At 33.3% G+C, this 22202-nt stretch overlaps 1 protein-coding gene across 3 annotated transcripts in view; it reads left to right on the top strand.

The window, feature by feature from the left end:
* Positions 1 to 22202, top strand: part of Dmd (dystrophin) — a 2011337-nt gene that overhangs the window by 865157 nt on the left and 1123978 nt on the right. For all 3 annotated transcript variants that reach the window (XM_077107047.1, XM_077107046.1, XM_077107045.1), the window contains one exon: positions 8652 to 8824. In XM_077107047.1, the coding sequence (XP_076963162.1) occupies positions 8652 to 8824 (173 nt within the window). The remainder of the gene's footprint in view (positions 1 to 8651; positions 8825 to 22202) is intronic.

The raw sequence follows: 22202 nt of genomic DNA, 5'->3' as shown, positions 1-22202 counted from the left end.
GATGAATTAATGTTTGTACACACAAATCTTAATAATACTTAAAAACTCAGGAAGGTGTGTTTGAGCTTTTTTCTTGGCATAAAATGCAGGAGTAAAGACACTTGTAAATTATGGATACCCCCATTTAATAACGGGGTGCTGAGTTTTAAGAAAGTGCTGAATTGCATTCCACATTTGGGATCTGGGAAATGCTTTTATTTTCATAAGCATAGAGAAGACATAGCAGAAATTATGCTATTTTAAATAGCAGGCATCATATTGGCACTTTTCAGAATGTTTAATAAATAAAGAACTTTGCTGTAGGTAATAGAAAACACTTAAGAATTCAGTAAGTTCTTCTTAAGTTTACTTTCATTAGAAGCAATTTAAATGAGTTTGATTTATCAGATATCACTATCCTTTACTCTAGACCTGTTCGGTTTTTACAATATCTATTTAGACATTCATATAAATAGGTTTGCCATTTACTTGAGTAAAGGCAGGCTCTCTAATGAAATACTGTGACATCAAGGGATTTGTTGTCACTTTACATTAAATGGAAGAAAAAACTGAACAGTAAAAATCTACCCCTTTTGATAGAGAACAGGGCATAGTTAAATTAAGTGTTACTTGAGACCTTTATCTCAACTTGATTACCTGGCAAATTGGTCCCTTGTTTGGTTCCCTAGATAAATTGTTTGTAGTCTCTAGTTTCTCTTCTAAGCCTGTTGAAGACATGTATTTCACAATACTCAAATAAAGAAAGTACTTTTAGGTTCAAATTATTTGTGTATAAATCTCCTTTAAAATGGATTTTCTTCTGAAAAAGAGACTCGCATTTTAAAGTCTTTATTTTTATATCTCAAAGTTAAAACCTATATACTATTGTCTTTATTACCAATGCACCCTTATTTAAACAATAAGCTTTTCAAATAGAAACATGAATTGAAGCAATATGTCTAATACATTCATGTTTTCACTTACTTTAGGTATATGAATTCTATCATCCAGTTGTGAAACTACTTTGCTATCTAATTTTTCCCTACTCACAGTATACATTTAAATTAGGGTCTTATTGATACAATTTAATACTGTGAACCAGAGTTGTAGTGATGCTATTTTAAAATAATAAGCATTTATATTATATAAACTTTAGTACAAGCAACTTCCAGAAATTAAAATTTTCTTTTTAACTTTTTACATTTAAATTTTCCTTTTGTAGGAATAGTGATTTAAAAATAAACATTTTATAGAATTGCATTTAGGCAGTGAGGAAGTCAACTTACCAGGACATGCCAAAATTCAGAAGGGAGTTCACTAAAAAGTAGATACTTCATCATTTTGACATCATATTTTCAGATAAGATAAGGAACTATTCAGGGAGATAAATGTAAATGCTATAATCTATAGTGATCCTAGAGATTTTTCTATCATCATAGCAACTGTAAGTATATAGTTTCATTTTTATAAAGTCAAAAACTATAAAGATCACTTATTTCTATTTTTTTACTTAAAAATAATTTATTGTTAGATTGACTTTGGTGCAAGATTAGGATTAGGAAGTACAGAGTACTCATAAATATATGTTAAAACTGAATAGTCCAAATGGACACATATCAATTCTTCCACAGTTTAGTGAACATTTCTCTGGTAAACTTTAATCTTCTGTCTTAAGATTAAGTGTTGCTATCATTGGTTTCCTTATCTAATTCATTATCCAGAACACCACTCATATAAGTTGGGCTCTACCCGCCAGGTGTGGTGACACACCTCAGTAATATCAGCCACTCAAGAGGCTTAGACAGGAGGATCGAAAGTTCAAGGCAAGCTTCAGTAACTTAGAACAATCTTGTCTCAAAATAAAAAAAAAAAAAATAGAAAGGACTGGGAAAAAAAAACAAATGCAGAATTTTTTCTCTGATATAAGGAGCCTGATTCATAGTTGGGTTTGGAGGGGGAGCATAGGATGATTAGACCAACTCTAGATAGGGCAAGGGATGAGAGGGGAGCCGAGGGACATGGGGGGTAAAAAAGATGGTGGATTGAGATGGACATCATTACCCTAATTACATGTATGAAGACACAAATGGTGTGAATATACTTTGTGTACAACCAGAGACATGAAAAATTATGTTCTATATGTGTAATATGAATTGTAGTGCATTCTGCTGTCATATATAACAAATTAGAATAAAAATAATTAAAAAATATATACATGAGGAAATAAAACTGAATAAAAAAAAGTAAGGATTGTTGATGTAGCTCAGTAGTAAAACACCCCTGGGTTCAGTCCCCAGTATCGAAAAAAAGAAAAAAAAAAGATGTGGCTACCATCAGTACTGTAGTACCAGAGTGCTCTAAACAAATAATGCATGCAGTTGGCTTTAGGAAATGAACCATCAATACACATACCCTTAGAATTCTAGGCTCGCCCTTCACAGTGTGCAAGAAGAAAAATGTGCATCCATGTAACTCTGGTGAATTCATTGCTTGTCTGTCTACCTTTTAAGCAGTGTTATAAACAGAATTAGACCATGTGAAAATTACGCTATGAAATGTTCTAAGCCAATTTTTGAACTGAATAAAAATCAGGATGCTATGATTATGGGATGGCAATGATTATGAAAAAGATTGCTTATTTCTAGACAAACTAAAATAGTAAAACACTATAAGAGATCTCATCTCTGACTTTAAACTATGGAATGTACTCCAAAAGTTTCTTTGATGCATATACCATTATTCTGTGTGCAACGCCTGGGAAACTAGAGTATGTGCATCAATATTAAAAGGTATTTTCTGGACTCCAACCCATTTTGATAGTATTCTTTAAGAATATACCAAGGAGCTATTATCTAGATATTCAGGAAGTATGATATTCCCTGCCCCAGTTTTTGCTTTTTGCTTTTCTCATTTAAGATAGAAAGATTTGCTAAAACCATTCATAACTTGATTCTGAGAAATTGTACTGCTTTTGAAAGAATTGAGAGCCTTCCAGAGACTTGGATTAAAATAAGGAAACTTTGCAGGCACAAATCCTTGGAGAGAGAGAGAGAGAGAGAGAGAGAGAGAATCTGCACACATATATAAATTATGTTACCTCACGTTACATCAGAATTATAATTCTATAACTTATAAATTTTGGTGGGTAAGATCCTTCTTTCCTCTCTTGAATTTTTCCTCCCTTGGTGATTAGAGCTATGCATTTTAAACATTTGTGTTTCCAGTATACACAGATGTGACTGGATGGTTGCCCAATGTGAATATAAGTACTCAATCAGTCAGTGGTCTGCTTGGTATCAAGTAAAGGACTTGTGAGAGTTATAGATCTTTGCCACTGGACTAGTAGTCAAGGAAAAATAAAGTAGATGACAGGGGAGTGGAGGGGGCATGGGCTCAGGATAGATGGTGGAATGAGATGGACAACATTACCCTAGGTACATGAATGACTGAACATATGGTGCAACACTACATCATGTACAACCAGAGAAATGAAAAATCGTGCTGCAATTGTTTATAGTGAATCAAAATGCATTCTGCTGTCATACATACCTAATTAAAATAAATAAATAAATAAATTTTTAAAAATAGAAGTTAAATCAAATAAAAGTGTTGATGAAATCAGGCTGTTCAGGTCAGAAGAGTTAATAGAAGCAGCAAAGAAGTCACACAGATTTATGTTTCTGGCACCTGACCAAGTAAAAGTAATGGGACAGCTCTAAAACTATTGAAAGTTCTAGGCTCAAATATATGAAAACATGGTAGTAAAATTTTACCAGGTGAATAAAGATAAAGAATATTATTGGGGGCTAGAGTTGTGCCTCAATGGTAAAGCACTTGCGTAGCTTGTGTGAGGCAGTGGATTTGATCCTCAGTACCACATAAAAATAAAAATAAAGTTAAAAAAATAGAATATTATTGGTACACTTAAGTCCAGTAACTTTTAGAACATTGATAACAGATGGCAAATTCAATCTATCTTTTCAAATTTTTGGTTTTATCATCAGTTTTGTTTTTATCAATAGAAAATTTTTCTTTAATAAACAAGTGTTTGATGTCAAATGCATTTAACAGTAATGTAGTAATAAATTGTTTTTTACTTGTATTGAAAGAAGTTAAAGACAATCTGCTGTGCCCACATTTATATTTTCCACATCCAACATTTTGAAATTGCTCTTGATAAGATCACTGGTGACCTACTAAATTGCCAAATTGACTTTTCATTCCTAGTCCTAGCTGCATTTAACTTGTTGGCAGCTCTCTCCCTTTCTACTATTCTTTCTTTTCTTGATTTTGAAATAGTAAATTATTCTTGTTCTCCTACATCTGATGACAATCTAGCCATATTCATTCTCTTCTGCTCCTGCTTTCCACAGAGGCTCCTCCTTAGACAACCTTTATTCTCATCATTTCCACTCTGAAAACCTTTCTTGAGCAATTTGACCATCTCTCATGATATTACAACACATATAATTACAAACATGTAATACTGGAAGACAGTTTTAACCTGCATTTCTGCAGATGCATAAATTCACAAGATATTTCTCCATTACCACGTCTACTCTTTCTACATATCATTTATCTGATCTGTCAGATAAGTGCTTTTACCTAAGAGTTAAATTGAGATGCTGAACAAAATAATGATGATGATGATGATGATGATGATGATGATGATGGCTTCCCATCACAAGATGTATGTAAACTTAAAATTATACATAAAAATTTCTCTGTCTGAAATTAATTCATATCACCCATAAATATTCTGAGCTGCCTTGTTTCTAAGGAGATAAGCAAGACCTGAAAACAAGCTGTTTTCTTTTTTAACACTCAATGTGAGCATTCACTTTTACCTTTTATAATTGGCATGATCTATATCCTCACCTGCTTCTACAACTCATTTTTTGCCTAAGGCAAGTCCTTATGTACTATAGACGCAAAGTCTCTGTATGAGACAGAAAATCCTTTAAGATCTACCCACAACCTCTCTACAGCTCATACTTGAGGAGATTTTTGCAGAGCCTATCTTCTGAGAAGCCATGAGGTCAGATAAGGTCCTCTCTATCTAGCCTAATTTCCAATTCATACATGATTAAAGTTGTCCTGAATTTTACCTGAAAGTAGGCAAGAATGTTCCTTTTATTGATTCTCTTTCAGCTTTATATCAGGGTTTGCAATACAGGAGACAAGACCCAAAATTATGCATCTCAGATATTATTTAAAACAGCTGGCACGTCTATTGTGGGGAAACAGAGAGACAATCAGACACCTTGCTCTAGAATGTAAACAAATCCTCTCCAAGGAGAGGGAAATATCTAGGTTTACTATACTTGGTATATAAGTGGAAATGTAAACAAAGGGATATGGGAGAAAGAAGTTTTTAAAGCTCTCTGGCACAGTGCAGTAGACTATACTCTAACGTATATTTGCCATTAAATCATCCTTGCCCAGTTACCAGTGTTCTTTACTTGTCAGAGACCAGACTATGTACAAATTGCAAAATATGTATGACCCAAACAAAGTTGCCTTTTTATTTTTCTTTCCCAAATTGGATGCCAACTGCTGATTGGAATTTAGTTTGGTGCACCAGCAATTTCTAAATATGATCATCACTCGCACACACATAAGCCTCATTTGGATGTCACAGACACCTGGGATTTATTCAAGACCTCCTTTCACATAACACACACTCACCAAATTCTGTCATGTCTCCATCCTAAACTTCTTTCCCAATTCAACTGAAATGTAAATACCAGATAGATTTTTTTTTGGGGGGGGAGCAGTACCAAGGATTAAACTGAGGAGCACTCAACCACTGAGCCCCATCCCCAGCCCTATATTGTATTGTATTTAGAGACAGAGTTTCACTGAGTTGCTTAGTGCCGAACTGTTGCTGAGGATGGCTTTGAATTTGTGATTCTCCTGCCTCAGTCTCTGGGATTATGGGTATGTACCACCATTCCTGGCCCAACTAGAAATTTGATTAAATCAACAGATTTATTATTTCTGAATGTATGATAATGACACTTATTGTGTATAAATTTATTGAAAAGAATTTTTACATATTAGAAAAACATTTTAAAGTATTTTTGAATGAAATAAAATATCAGTTTGTTTCATAATAATAGAGTTGAAGAGGTGAATGTTTGAATGTATAAATGAAACAAGATTATTAACGGAGTCATAACATCTGGCACAACGTCATGAGGGCTATGTATACTATCCTCCTACTTCTGTATATATTGAAAATTTTTTTTTAGAGAGAAAGAGAGAGAGACAATGAATGAATTTAGAGAATTTTAATATTTATTTTTTTAGTTTTCAGCGGACACAACATCTTTGTTTTGTATGTGGTGCTGAGGATCGAACCCGGGCCGCACGCATGCCAGGCAAGCGCACTACCGCTTGAGCCACATCCCCAGCCCTATTGAAAACTTTTGACAATGTTTTTTTTGAAAACCATTACTCTTCATTGGCTTCTGAATTACATGCAGAATTTTCAATTTGAGATCCAAAGCCCATTATTAAACATCTGTAGTCTCTGTTTTTGATTTGTCTTTCCTTGAGCCTCTGCATTTTCAAAAAATCAGCAAAATCTTCTCATGTTACCTGTACTTACATATATGTTACCTATTAGCCATAATGTTTTTCCCATTTCCACTACTCAGTTATGACTACCCCAGATTGAACCTTCTCCATGAACCCTTTCTTGAGCCTGTGAACAAATAAGATATATGATATGGTATATTATCCATTGTTTTTCTGAATTTTTAGAAAGTATTTGGTACCACTTAGCCCATTTTTCGTTCTTGCTGGGCAAGGTGGCACACACATGTAATCCTAGTGGTTCAGGAATCTGAGGCAGGAGAATCAGAGTTCTAAGCCAGCCTCAGCAAGACCCTATTCCAAAGTAAAGTTAAAATTAAAATTAAAAAATGCTGGACATGTGGCTCAGTTGTTAAATTTCCTGAGTTCAATCCTTGGTACAAAAATTATTTTTTTCTCATTTAGCTGAGGCTTCTCTACTTTTTTCTATTCCTTCAGTTCTCTGAACCACACCCTCCCTTATTACCAGTATATAATCCATTTTAAACTTCTTACAAATGAGCACAACATTACCCATTTTTACTTTCATTACCTATATTCCTCCTTGTAGATGGAAAAAGATAAGTAAATATTTATTCAACAGTCTTGTCTGCAACAATTCAAATGACAAAAAAAATAGCCAGACTTATACTAGAGAGACTAGCCAAGTATGTATTATTTAAGCAAATTTCGGGAATCAATATTTTTAAAGATTTTAATTTTTACAAAATGAATTTGTGGTTTGTGATTTCCCCTTAAATATAATATAGATGAAATTATGAAGTTAATTTGTGAGATACATTAATTTACTCATTTATTCAACAGAGGAGCATTAAATACTCATCATGTGCAAGTTGTTTGTTTGAACTTTGGAAATCCAACAGAGAGCAAAATAGATGAAACCTCCCCACCTAGTGGAGTTTAGTCTAGTGGTGTGCACAGATCTCTTGATATATAATTTAATATTAGTCATAGGGACATGAAAAAATACAGGAAATATGAAGGGTGGGAGCTAATATTTAAAATAGAGTGATAGAGATGTTTCTTCTAATATGAGAAAGAAGTCATGTAAATGTTATTAGGGAAAAGTGCATTTGGTGGAGATATTAGAAACTTTTGAAACCCTGAAGCAAGAGTATGCTTAGCATACTCAAGAATGCACAGAGGCTTATGAGATGGAATATTGTCAACTATGTGGAGACTAGGAAAAAATAAGGTTGGAAAGCTAGGTGGCATAAAACCAAGTTTCATGGAACTTCATAGGCCACAATAAAGAAAATGGGTTTGATGAGACATTGGAGGGTTTGGAGGACTATTATGATCCAATTTAGGTTTTAAAAGAATTGACCAAATTATGTCATGTGCACATGCAAATGAACCCCACTATTATGTATAATTTTAATGCACCAATAAAAACAATATTTTTTTGTTGTGTAGAGAATTGACTGGAAGAGAGGCAGTGTAACAAAATGGACCATTTCAATAATAGTTGCAATAATCTAGGCAAGCAACAATGTTCATTTCTGTAAGACCTCTACCAAGGGAGGAAGTGAGAATTTTATTGGGGACGTACTTAGTCTGAGATGCTCATGGGACATTCTAGTATAAGAAAGTACTTGGGTTTGTTAGTTTGGAATTCAGAGGAGAGGTCTGAGATGGAAATAAAAGTTTGAAAGTCATTGTCTTTTAGAGGGTATTGAACTCATAGGAACAATTAGGATGGCATATGGCTAGTGAAGGAAAGAAGTGTGAACACTGACCTAGACCCTTCCAATATTGAGATCCATTAAGGAGAAAGGATAGAGAAAATGAGATAGAACTGTGGGCATGAAGGTTGAAGAAAACATAGTAAAGCTAGAGTTAGAGAATCCAAATGAAGGCATTTTTAAGATATAGGGAGTTATCAACTATATCAGGATGAGGACAGTGAATTACCTATCGGTTTATGTTGAAGTCCTTGGACTTCAAAAGGCTAATAACTTTAAAAAGTCAATAAGAATTGCAGGACGGTCCATTATTTCTAGATATATGTTTCCTTTTTTCCATAGAAGGGTGATTTATCTTTTACTTGTATTAAAATTTCAATATTACAGAATATAAAGGACAGTCTGCAACAAATCTCAGGTCGAATTGACATAATTCACAACAAGAAGACAGCAGCATTGCAAAGTGCCATGCCAGTGGAAAGGGCAAAACTACAGGAAGCTCTCTCACAGCTGGATTTCCAATGGGAAAAAGTGAACAAAATGTACAAGGACCGACAAGGGTAGGTAACATTTCCATTTTATTGAATGATTAAGGAATTCTAGACTTTATTTCAATGCCCTCCATGAAATATGACAGGAAAAGCAAGAGAAGCATTATCATTGGAAAAAGGTAAGTGGAATGAAAACATATAATGATGAATAATTCACACTAATGAACTGATTCTAGAAGTTATTCTTTACAGAAATTAACATGTTAGAACATTGCATCATCCTCTAAAATTTCAGGTAATGTCAAAGTAGGTTTGTTCATTTAATTGAGGCAGTATGAAAAGTTGGAGAATATAAAATATACATCTCCTCCTTGTCTACTTTTTTTTGCTATGGAGAATTTGTTGAATTGATTTAAAATCATTTTAGTACTTGCCTTACTTAAAATATTCAGCTTTTTTACTTTTTAGTTACTTTAGGGAACATTTATATAAATTCCTTTACCTCACATCACATGAAATTTTGTTTTCTTTAAAATTTGAGGTTTAAATGAAGTTCTCTAACAGTGTAGAACAATTTATTTCAAAGTTTTGACTCTGAATTTAGTTTTCTAAGTTTTTCCTCTGCTCCCAGAGAAAATCAAACCATTTTTTAAATAATATTATTTTTAGAATCTCTAACCTCTGTCCATTTCTAGCCATCATTACTTTCATTTTATTACTTAGTTTACTACACTAGGCTCTAAAACAGATACTTCCAACATTAAAATCTCAGTTGTCTCCACTGAGTTTTCATAGTTTATTCCCAAGAGTTTTATCCAGAGTTATTTTTCTGAAATGTAAGAACTTTTGTACTCTCATATCATTTCTCTGACAAAAATTTTCAGACTCATTAACAGGGCATTTTTGGCCTTCCCATGACCCCTGTTCATCTGGTCAGCACCACTTCCTGTTTTACACCTTTCCAAAATTGTGCTCTAGCAACATTAAATTATTTTGTAGGTCCCCAAAATGTTCTATGTTCTCTGTCCTACCTATCCTTCATGTCTCACCTAAGGTATAATATCCATCTTAATATTCTAAGACTGTTGTTGGATCATGATGTCTGGAAACTTAGATGTTGTTTTACCATATAATGTAAAATATAATACCAATAAATCACTTGGTATTTGTAAATGTTTTCAGACTTGGTGGCTACCCTGTAGAGTACATTCTTTGATAGGCCTATTTCTACAATTTACCATATAATTAGCAATTTGTTTACTTTTTGCCCTTTTCGCAAGTTATTTAAAGGCTATGGTTATTTTTTTATTTTATGTGATGAACTCATATCTAATATAGTGCTGGATATAAAGTGGATGTCCTATGTATCTGGACTCAAAATCCTTCCATAAAGCTGAGAATATTTCTCCCTTGGATGGCATAATAGATATATCTCAAATTGAAAACATGTGGTTCTAGAATGTCTGAATCAGGCTTAATGAAGGAATAGAAATTCAGAAATCCTGTGTATACACTGAAAAGACAGTCTTTACCACCCTAATATAATTTCAATATTCCCCATTAATTGTGAGCTTCTGCAAGCTTCTCCAATGAGGTCAGTTTCATTACCTTCTTTTGGAGTACTCATTACAATGTCAGAACATGCTTGTTTCTCTCTTATCCTCTTCAGTCACTTTTTCTCCCAGCATTCCTGGCTACTGACCATTCCCTAAGTACCTCTGGGGTTTCTTGAGTAGCCATTGATTACTATAATTCTGTAGGTACCTACTATTCTCACACTAAAGAAAAGATAATACTTTGTGCTTTGTAAAGCTTCTCCTACACTTATAAGTCATCTTTGACCAGTGAACCAGACATTTACTTTTCAAAGGACCATTCAGACTTTTCCCTTCCAGTTCACCTTCAATCCAAGACTTAAAAAGAAGCACAAGCACTAATAAAATTCCCCAGAGTAGTTAAAATCTCACCATATATCTGAGATCTTTCCAATTTCTAGCAAAAGACAAGAGTGTCTTCTAACCTAGTAGATCCACTTTTTCCTTAACCAGAGCCAGAAGAGACTTCTAATTTTACTCCAGTTGATTTTTTCTAGGAATTAGTCATGAACCTTTCCATTTTCCATGATTTCTACTCTAGTCTCAGATTAAACTGTTTTAAGTATTTGCTTAGGAGCAGAAACCCCAGAGTCTGATCTGTTTTAGAATCCCGGCTTTGCTATGGGTTCTAGAGCAAGTTCCCAATTTTTATGCTCCACAAAATCCTCCACTATAAAATAGGATATGAATAGTACCTATGTCGCTAGATCATTATGAGGATTAGTTGACATAGTACATATAGAGGGCAGAGTGGATTTCTTATACCTGGTAATCATTCAGTTACAGTGACTATTTTGATGAGGAAATGATGATCATGGCACTGAAAATCTTGGACACTAATTTATTTGAAAACTCTTTCAAAATTTCCTCATCACCACAGAGAAATGAATTAGACTCAGTTTCTGATTTGAGCAACTTCCCATTCCTGGAGAGAAAATGAAAAACCAGCCAGTAAAAATGGGTTGATGTATATGAGCTCTGATAGTAGACAAGAATAAGATCCCTGGGGAGTGGAATGAAAACATCTTATTCAGACTCAGGAATAAATGAAAATGTACAGACCATTCAACATTTTGTCCTACAAATAACAGAAAGTAACTCTGATTACATTAGGTAGAACTGTGTAATGTACATAGTTACAGAAGGATATCAAATCTCACATTGGATGGATGAGAAGGCCTTAGTCAGGTTTAAAACAAGGCTAGACATCCAGTACCATATCCAGCACTAAGATACAAGGTAAATATGAATTACAGATTGGTGGATTGGTGTCATAGCCATGATCCACTGTTATTACAGGTGAATCATTCCCACTGAAAGTGCCCTGCTTACTGTCACTGTCAAGAAATTTCTAAATTACTCACTGTACAATTAAAGTTTCTGTCAAAAGCACCTGATAAAGCAGAGGTTTGTTTATTTTCTGTACCAATTAACAAATATTTTAGTCTGTATAGACCCTGTAGTTTCTTTCAGAATTTTTCATCTCTGCTACTGCAGGGTGAAAGAAACCATAGGCAATACATAAATGAATCAGCAACACTTATTCTGAGAAATCTTTATTTACCAAAATAGTTGGAAGACTAGATTTTGTGGGTGGACCATGAATTGAAGACTCCTGTTGTAACATAGGCTTAGATCATGGAACTAGATTCTAACTTCCAAGGGACAGGGAAAATGAATAACTTGGATTGGTAAGTGTTATAATGATAATCAGGACCTTGTGTCTCACTGAGACCAATACAATGGTAGATTCTTAAGTTTGGGGACAGATTTAGAAGCTATGCTGTCATAAATAGACAAAGTCCAGTACAGCCTTCATGTTGGGTTTTTGACAAAAATCTGCTGAATTTTAAATAAGCCAACTTGGGTTGGCTTATTTAAAATTGGGTTTAAATCAAAATTCATTTGAGTCAGTAAGAAGGGTTTTATCAGTAATTTTTCATATATGCTCCATGTATAATATTGTATTAGTTCGCTATTAACACAATGATGCTGTGATACAAATCACCCCAAAACTTTAACACATAAAATAACAGATGTTTTTGAATATTTAGTTGCTTTTAATTTAGGTGACTCAGGCTGGGTATGGCTAGGAAACTCTGCTTCAAGATCCACAATTCATGTTAAATTAAGATCTGATATGTATGTCTTTACTCTGGGCCTAAGATAAAGGGTCAGTGGCATGCTCTTCTAATGATGTATCCTCAGAGCATGAATCACGTCTAACCTGCCATGAACACTAAAATCTCAACTCCTGTCAAGGCCACTGACATTTCTTTGACCAAGGCAAATCACATGGATAAGACTGATATCGCTACACTGGTAAAGCAGTTTCTTCCTATAGTGGAAGAAGATAGATACATTAATATTAGCTGAACAATAATCTGATAATCTAAACTTTTTATAGCCAGAAAAAAACTTAGTATTTTTTCCTTCTTTTTTTTTTTTTATTTTACAGAGGACAAAACTAAATTACACCAAGGTTAAGTGACTTGATGTCAAGTGACTTGCCAGAGCACATACTAAATGGCACATCTGCATTTTTCTCACAAAAATATTTAATTCTAATAGGATCACATATTTTACTCACAAAAAGTTACAAGTAAGAGAAAATGCATTAGATTCTCAGCATTCCTAAGTCATAAATTCTGAGACTATCAATCACCCAATTCGTGAATGTTATAATTGCAAAGCTCACCTTTATTATATGTCATAAAATAAAGCAGACATTACTCTTTAGGTGAGGACAAGGAAGGAATTAAAACCAAACTGATTTGTGACTGCTCACTCATTATCTTGAAAACTGTTTCAAAAATTGTCTTCCAGCAAATAGAATTTCAGCACTTATCTTAGCAAAGTTACAAATAATTAAAATGTTAAAAGTGACTCCTTTCCAGAGGTGTTTTTGTTGCTCACAAATAGTAAACATAGTCAATATTAAATTCCAAAATATCATGATCTATGGATATATATATATATATATATATATATATATATATATATATATATTTGTGTATAAGTGTGTGTGTGTGTGTGTGTGTGTGTGTGTATGCACATAGGAGATAAATATGTACCTTATTGAACAATTCTGTTTTTATTGGCTAATTGCTAGATACTCACTTCTTATAAAATTTACCTATAGGAAATATGAAAATAAAGAATTAACATAAGATCTATCTGGTATTAGAGAAACAAAGCCCTTTTCTTATTCCCAAAACAAGAAGGGCCTACCTACTAAGTGTCAGATACTGTCCTGTTTTCTTTAATTTCATTCTAATACCATATTTCTATGTCTCAAAATATTAATAAATCTGCCATATTTTCAGAAAATTATTTCTTAAAGCCTAAGAGTGTAGTACAGTTCAAATGAGATAATAAAAATGAAAGTAATTCCTAGAGTACAAATTGCTGAATAGCCATAAGATGGCATTATTGTGTAACAACATGGTTCTGGTCTAACATCAAGAAAGTGCTATTTTAAAATCCGTATTTCTCCTTGTAATTCCATTTGGCCAGATATGTTGGAGTAGCTTTCCCATCCATTTAAGTATTTAGATTCAATATGATTCTGAGTTTTATATGTGATCTAAAGAAGACACGAGACCAAGAGTATTGATTCCTGTGATACTGAATTGCTAGAGGAAACAAAAAAATCCCCAAAACATTAATAGGGAAATCAGCATGAGAGCACTTAAAAATCAAATTCTATCATCAATGATGTTTTGTAAAATAAATGAAATGTTGGCAAATAAAAAATATGAACACAGTGTGACATAAAAGAAGTCAGGCACAAAAGAATATTTATTGTATAAAACCATTTAAAAACCCAAAGCAGACATGATAGGGGTTAGAAGCCAGATTATGGTTTCCTTTCTGAGAAATCATGATTATCAGATGCAAGAGCAGGTTTCTATATCTGGGTAATGTTTTGTTTCTTGGTTGTGATGCTAGTTATATTGATGTGTTTCCTTTTTTTAATTGATTTTTTTAAAAAAATAAATGATAGTGGAATGCATTACAATTCTTATTACATATATACAGCACAATTTTTCATATCTCTGGTTGTATATAAAGTATGTTGACACCAATTCATGTCTTTATACATGTACTTTGGATAGTGATGTTCATCACATTCCACCTTCCTTGCTAATCCCCTGCCCCGTGCCTTTTCCTCCCACCCCTCAGCCCCATCTAGAATTCATCTATTCCTTCCATGCTCCCCCACCCTACCCCACTATGAGTGAGCCTCCTTTTATCAGAGAAAACATTTGGCATTTGTTTTATTGGGATTAGCTAACTTTGCTTAGCATCATCTTCTCCAATGTCATCCATTTACCTGCAAATGGCATGATTTTATTCTCTTTTATTGCTGAGTAAAATTCCATTGCGTATATATGCTACATTTTTTATCCATTCATCCACTGAAGGCCATCTAGCTCTGAGAAGGAAATGAGGAAAACTACCCCATTTACAATAACCTCAAAAAAAAGATACTTGGGAATCAACTTAATGAAACAGGTAAAAGATCTATAAAATGAAAACTACAGAACCCTAAAGAAAGAAACCAAAGAAGACCTAAGAAGTTAGAAAGACCTACCTTGCTCTTGGATAGACAGAATTAATATTATCAAAATGACTATACTACCAAAAGCACTATATAGATTTAATGCAATTCTGATCAAAACCCCAATGGCATTCCTCATAGAAATAGAAAAAGCAATCATGAAATTCATCTAGAAAAATAAGAGACCCCGAATAGCTAAAGCAATCCTTAGTAGGAAGAATGAAGCAGGTGGCATCATTATACCAGAACTTAAACTGTACTACAGAGCAATAGTAACAAAAACAGCATGGTATTGGCACCAGTACACACTGGTCGACCAATGATACAGAATAGAGGAACAGAGACTAACCCACAAACTTACAATTATATTAGATAAAGTTGACAAAAACATGCATTGAAGAAAAGATAGCCTCTTCAACAAATGGTGCTGGGAAAACTGGAAATCCATATGCAAAAAAATTGATGTATTTCCTTTAAGAAAGTTTATGGGACTTCACACTTGTAATGTATATACTTTTCTGCCTGAACACTGAAGTGAAATTTGCTGGTAAGTTTTAAAAGTAATAAATATACTTTTAAGTACAAGAAGAATAAAAAATAAGAAATTAAAAAAAGAAGCCTTAGGAAAACATACTGCATTGTTCTATATTTGAATTTCACCTGGATCCCTGAATACTATCATTGCCTAATTCCGACTCTCAGATAAGTATGTGGGCACTACTGCTTTAGAGAATGTTTTTCTCCAAATTTGTAACCATCGTTCTGGGACCACAGTATCACAAGCCAATAGGATATTGAAGGTGGGAGAACTGCAAATTGTTTCCCAGAGATTTCTTCATTGTTCTGTCCCAGTAGTGCCAAGCCCACAGCACTGAAGCACTCCTTCAAGCTGCCATTTTTACTGCAGAAGGCAAAATGAGACAAAAAAAAGAAAAGAATATAAAACAGGAGTAGAATCCAAAGAAATCTGATGTGAAGAGAAAGTGCCTAAATCATCTCTATATTCAGACTCTAAGAAATGAGCATATAATTCTGCAAGCCCACTCCTAATGCAAACTTCCTATAAACATTTGCTATCTTATTTGTAATTTTTCTACTAAGACATTCAATAAATATTTTTTCTCTCATGTTAAGGTAAGGTAAATAACCTCAAACTGCTGACAGATTGTAAGGATAGCATACTAATCCTCATTTCCATACAATTCTATCTTCTAAAGTGGAAGCTAGAGGGGCAGATGCATAATCTGGGAGCTTTTCCAGAACTGTTTGTTTCTAAATGAGATACACTGCTATAGTAGCATTAGCAGCCTCTTCAATTTTCACAGTGTCATATGTAGTTGAGAAGATACATGATAAGCACACATCACCAACTCAGGAAAGGTTAACACTACAGTCTTAGAATTAGTCTCTGTCATATCTGAAGATTTTCACACAAGATTAAATCTTCACCCTTCAGCCCCCAGGCCAAAGTATGGGCCAATACATAATTCTACTGTTAGTTTCTGAGCTTCATAGAATTAAAAAATAAGGAATAAGAAAAAAAATGTCCATAATATGAGAAAGTTGTTTATATCCCTTTTCAGAATCATTATTTTACTCCAAGTGAGTGCATTCAGTCATGGAGGCAATATAAAGGAAAATATGATAGATTGAGGAAGAAGCAAATTTGTGTTCATGACCATTTCTTTGAACTGTTAAGACCAAAATGAAAGCAAAGACTTCTGTTTAGATTTTCAGTCTCAAGATCTTTTTGAGAATCATTATTTATTAACAAATTTCATACACTGCATTTTTAAAATTTAGCTCACAAATGTAAAGGAAGTACTAGAGAACCCACCACAATATTTGGCAGGAAACATTCTTGTAAACAGATACACTGCCAATTCACCTGAATGCTAGAATTTATTCTTAATCTTCAAGTTTTTTTCATAGTTAAGTATATTGTTTGCTATTTATTTTTCTATTTTGGTCTACATTGATAGGACTGATTTATTTATGAAAGGGCACTGTGAAATGTATTCCATAGAAATTTCTGCCCATCAGCTTATCTTCTGTATGTTCCCATTGCTAGATACTCAAGAGCTGCAGAATTATTTGCTTTAATAATCACCATATTATACAGGATCATTTACATTATATTTTCAACATTTTCAGATTCTTATAAATCTTTACAGTTCACAGAGGTTAGTTTAAAACTTTCTTCAGATAAGAAATTAACTAGAAATAAAAGTCTCATAATCTCAGAGTTAACTGTACATCAATATCCTGAATCTTTTTCTCAAAGTTATTGAACATTTCTGTTTCCCAGGATAGTTCTATACACACAATTCCATTCTTCATTACAGACATTCTATTTCTTCAGTGGACAAGGAACAAATTTGCTTATTATCAAAAAACCTCATATTTTAATTATTGTCAATAGAAAAAGACTTATAAAACAGATTTTATATCAATAGGACTAACCTCATTTGGGAGATAATTTCAATATTTGACTTTACTTGCAGTGTGTTTCTTGGCTTTTACTTATCACAAATGTCCCTTCTCTAAATACACACTTTTAAAATTCTGCCTGGAGCAGATGAGCTTTTGAAGATGTTGTTATAAAGCAAAACTCTTCTAAATGTAATTTTCCAAGAAACTCTTTATCAATTATAATTTGAATTTGCTGAGAGAAATAGAGGCTCAAGTTAATAGTGCATTAAAACATACAGAAGCATGTTTTCATCTCCTGAAGACACTTGGAAGTATGAAGTCAAGACTGGTTTAGTGGCTCTGCTTATTCCTGCTTTCTGTCCAACTGTCCTTATGTGGTGAATTCTTATCCATGTGTTGCAAGATGGAGCTTCCACCACATTCACTTTCAATGAAAAGGTGCAAGAAGGTAAGGAAAAAAAGTGCAAAGGGTACATAGAAATTTTTTTTTAGAAAATTTTCTTGAAGGATGCCACATTGCATTTCTTTTTTTTACTTTCTTGGCCAGAGGTCAGTCACATGACCACACCTAAGCTGCAAAGGAGACTAGGAAATGTAATCATTCCATAGGTGCTCTGCCCCTATTTTATGGGTATTTGTTTTTGAGAAAATTGCAAAATGGGTAATGGAAGAGAATACAGTGTCTTAAAAAATGCACAGAAAAATGTGTTTTCTTTTTTAAGCAGCCCTAATAAAAATGTTAAAAGGATATATATGTATAGGATTAATCCTTTTCCCACTTTCTTTCATAATATGAGGAATTCTGATTCAGCCAGGATTCTCCCCTTCTTGAATTATCCCAGTATAAAAGTAGAAGTTTCTCATTATTTTTATATGCACACACTTTTCTGTCTTTATATGCTCAAAACACTTTATTGTTTACAAGTTTTTCTCCAACTTAAACCTAACACACTATTCAGGAAAGGAGAGATGTGGAAAAACTATAATATCATAGTTCTTCTAGGTTATATATTCCTTACATACAGGACTAAGGCTTCCCTATATTTACTGTGGTTTTGCAAGTTACATGATGTTAATAAGTTTATTTTCTCAACTCCAAAAAGAACCACTAAAAAATAAGTATGTAAACCTAAAGCTAAAATTATGAGCATGTACTAAAATTTTAGGCTTCACTTTTTTCTGGATAGGTTAGATGAAACTTGCATAAAATAAAAGACCTGCATATTTTATATTTTTAGTGCATTGTAGTTATACATAATAGTAGGTTTTATTAAGACATACTGATAAATACATATAACATAGTTTTCTCCATTTTATTCCTCAGTACTGTCCAGTTCCCTCTCATCCTCCTTTCCCTCCTAATCCCCTTCCTCTACTCTATTGGTCTTCCATTTATTTATTTATACATTTATATATGTATTTGGAATACATTGTGATGTATTCATATGCACATGTCATAATTTAGTCAAATTTATTCCCTAATTCTCCTTTGCCTCCTCCTCCTTCCTCTTCTTTGGTGCCTTATTTCTACTCTACTGTTCTCACTTCTATTTTTATTATTATTTTTTCTCTTTAGCTTCCACAAATGAAAGAAAACATTTGATCCTTGACTATCTGAGTCTAGCTTATTTCACTCAGTGTGATATTCTCCAGTTCCATCCATTTACCAGCAAATGACACAGTTTCTTCTTTATAGCCGAGTAGAACTCCATTGTGTATATATACCACATTTTTTTTTATCCATTCATGTATTTATGGTCACCTAGATGGGTTCCATAACTTGAATGTTGTGGACTGTGCTGCTATTACAATATCTGATCTCAACTTATGCTACAGTTACTTTTTTATCGACACTTCTGTGCCAAATATGGGTTTAGTGTCTTACATGTATCATCTCATTCTCAGGAGAACCTTATTATCTTAGAGATGAATAAATTTACATTTAGAGAGAATAAACAGTTTTCCCAAGCTCATATAGGAAATGTATTAAGAACTTATATTTTGACTCAGGGTATGAACCCTTATCTGCTGTACCAAATCCTGCTTCCAATAAATCCCACATTGGATTTCTTATTCTCAAGGTCTATGTTCTCCCTTCCAGATTTGCTAGCAACAACAGGGATAAATATAAATAATTTGTTTCTTAACTCCTGATTCTGAAACTACAATTTCTTAAAAAGATGTTTAAAATTCAGGTCATTTTTTTGTGTTCAATATCAGTAGAAGAAATGGAATGTAATTACATAAAATGCTTGGTAAAGCCAAATGTAAAGGATCTTTTAAAGTGCATGAGGACCCCTGACCTTTACTTTAGGAAAGACCTAATTATCAGTCAGGACCCAGTGCAGGCATCATGACTTGAAATCCCCTCTGGTCTCAATCCATTATTCTATTCTCTATTCTTCGAACTCTCAGTTTATATATTGCTGGTAAAGTCCTTATAATGAATTTATGTGTCTTACATAGCTGTATATAACTCTTTACCATTTTTTAGAGTTTTTGTTCCAATATAGTGGAAACAATATCACATACCTTTTATCATCCCTAAGTCAAACAATATGATTATATGGTAACTGTTCAGTACATGTTAAGTTTTTTTTTTGATTGATGACCTTAAATTTAAATGGTAAACTATTCACTCAAAAGTTATAACAGTCAAGGGTTGGGGGTGAAACAGTTGACTGCCATGCATGAGGCCCTGTATCAATCCCTAGGCCCACAGAAAAGGGGTTTTACTGTTTGGGAATGAATAAGTTCTTGAAAAACTATTTTATTAACAAGAACTCCATTTCCACCATAGTTTATTTAACAAAATATTAATGTAGGATAAATTTTTTCATATTCAATTTCATCTTCCTATAATAAGGTTGAATTATGAATTTTAGGTGCTGTTACATAGCAATATATAAAATAATCTGTGACCATAATATATTCTTCTAATTACAGTATTTGAGAGACATAAAAAGTCTCTCATAAAGAAAAATATAGCCATTAGCCACTAAAGTCAACATAAATTTCTAGTATTAGGTTGTCGGTTTGCTTACATTTTTTCCTTTCTTGCTTATTTTAAATTCTACTATTTGGGGGTAGGGATTTGTTGCAATTACAAAGTTCTAATAGTTTAAAAACATCTGTTTACTCAGTGAGAATTGCAAGTTCTTGCCTGTAAGGCAATTTTCACCAGAATTATTTTTGTATTAGTTTTAGTTTATCCATGAACACTCTCTCAAATTCCTCTTGAAAACATCAGTTGCCTCAAGGGAAGACTGCCCATTACTAGCCAAATATGTGGGTTTTTTTTAGAGATTTCATCCTGAAACAATAAGTTTAAAAATATCTTTGTGGTTTCCTAGAATGGATAGATGTTGATTAAAAAATGATAGTTTAGATAGACATTTTAAAAATTCTTACCTTTTTAGTGATTTTTACATTTGAATAAAATAAAATTAATCTTTTTTCCTCAGATGGTGATTTCTTGTTTGTTTTCACTCTCTTGAATTCCTCCTTCCCTCCCTCCCTCCCTCCTTCTCTTCCTTTCTTCCTTTCCTTCTTCCTTCCTCTTTCACCCTAAGCTTATTCCCTTCTTCCCTTTATTTATATGCCAAATTATAGCTTAGTACTTAGAAACTAAGGATGGTCATTTTTGTGCCTTTTGTTTTGAAGACTGAAGAGAGATATAATTTTATAATTTTTATGGGTACCTTTCATAAATTAGCAGCACACAGATTAGGATATAAATGCCAATCTTATTATTGTCTCTGATCTCTTTCCTTAACTCCTAATAATTAAGGTAGCTTTCCATTGGGTCCTTACCATAGTGTGCCAGTATTAATCACCTATAGCTACAATGATGCTCTGTAACAAACACACCCATAATAGCAACCACTAATCCTCCCTCTGTTTATTGGACTACTGTAATTAAACTCTGCCTCAGTCTTTGGGACTGTAGATTGTCCCAGTAAGTCTCATCCATGTGTCTCATTCTAGAGTCCAAGCTGGAAGGGCAGTAGATACTTGGAGTATATTCTTAACATGGTAGAGTTACCGATGTTTCAGAAAGGCAAGTAGAAACATATGATGAGAGGTATTTTTGTAACTGGAACATATGTAAGAGCTATATTTGTAACTGTAATACATCTCTTTCTTTCACATCCAATGGTCAAAGCAAATCAAAGGACATATTCAAAGTCCAGGGCCACAGAAATACACTGTTCATGAAGTCATGTCAAAGGGTAGAACAATAATACTGCTATACAATACAATTGGGGATGACAATTGAAAATACTATATTACCCTAATAAAATAGTACACTATCGGTTAATCATTTTTGATGGAACACATAAAATTATCTGGGAAAGCCCATCCCATAATTTTTTGATGCTACTTGGAAATGTATTCTGAATCCGTTTTCTACAAATTTTCTAATATTTGAGGTATTCTTATTTTACTAAAATAATTATAATATTATAAAACAGAAATTTAAAACTTCCTTAAAAACTGAGTTTTGAAACAAACAAAGTCACAGTTTTATTTATCAACTTGAGATTCTCCCTGGATGTTGGGTTTCCAAATAGCATCATGACTTTCCATACCCAGCTGTCTGATGCTTGAAACTACCATAAGCTGACTATCATGGCTTACAGTATACCCTTGAAGAAGGCCATCTGGTTTATGTCTCTTGGCAAAATTTGTTTAAAAACAAGCAGCTGCAATGACAAAGTAAGAAGGAGTCTCTGTCTAAGTGTAGTAAATAAGTAGTTTTGAAATGCACATAATAAAGGATTTTTCTAATCCAAGAAAATATCTCCAAAAATATGTTTCTCTTACAACTAAAAGAAAAATCTGCAGAATTTAA

This window comes from Callospermophilus lateralis, chromosome X, assembly GCF_048772815.1.
Source record: "Callospermophilus lateralis isolate mCalLat2 chromosome X, mCalLat2.hap1, whole genome shotgun sequence".
NCBI lineage: Eukaryota > Metazoa > Chordata > Mammalia > Rodentia > Sciuridae > Callospermophilus > Callospermophilus lateralis.
The sequence above is the reverse complement of the archived record's forward strand: the minus strand, read 5'-3'. Positions and strand labels throughout refer to the sequence as shown.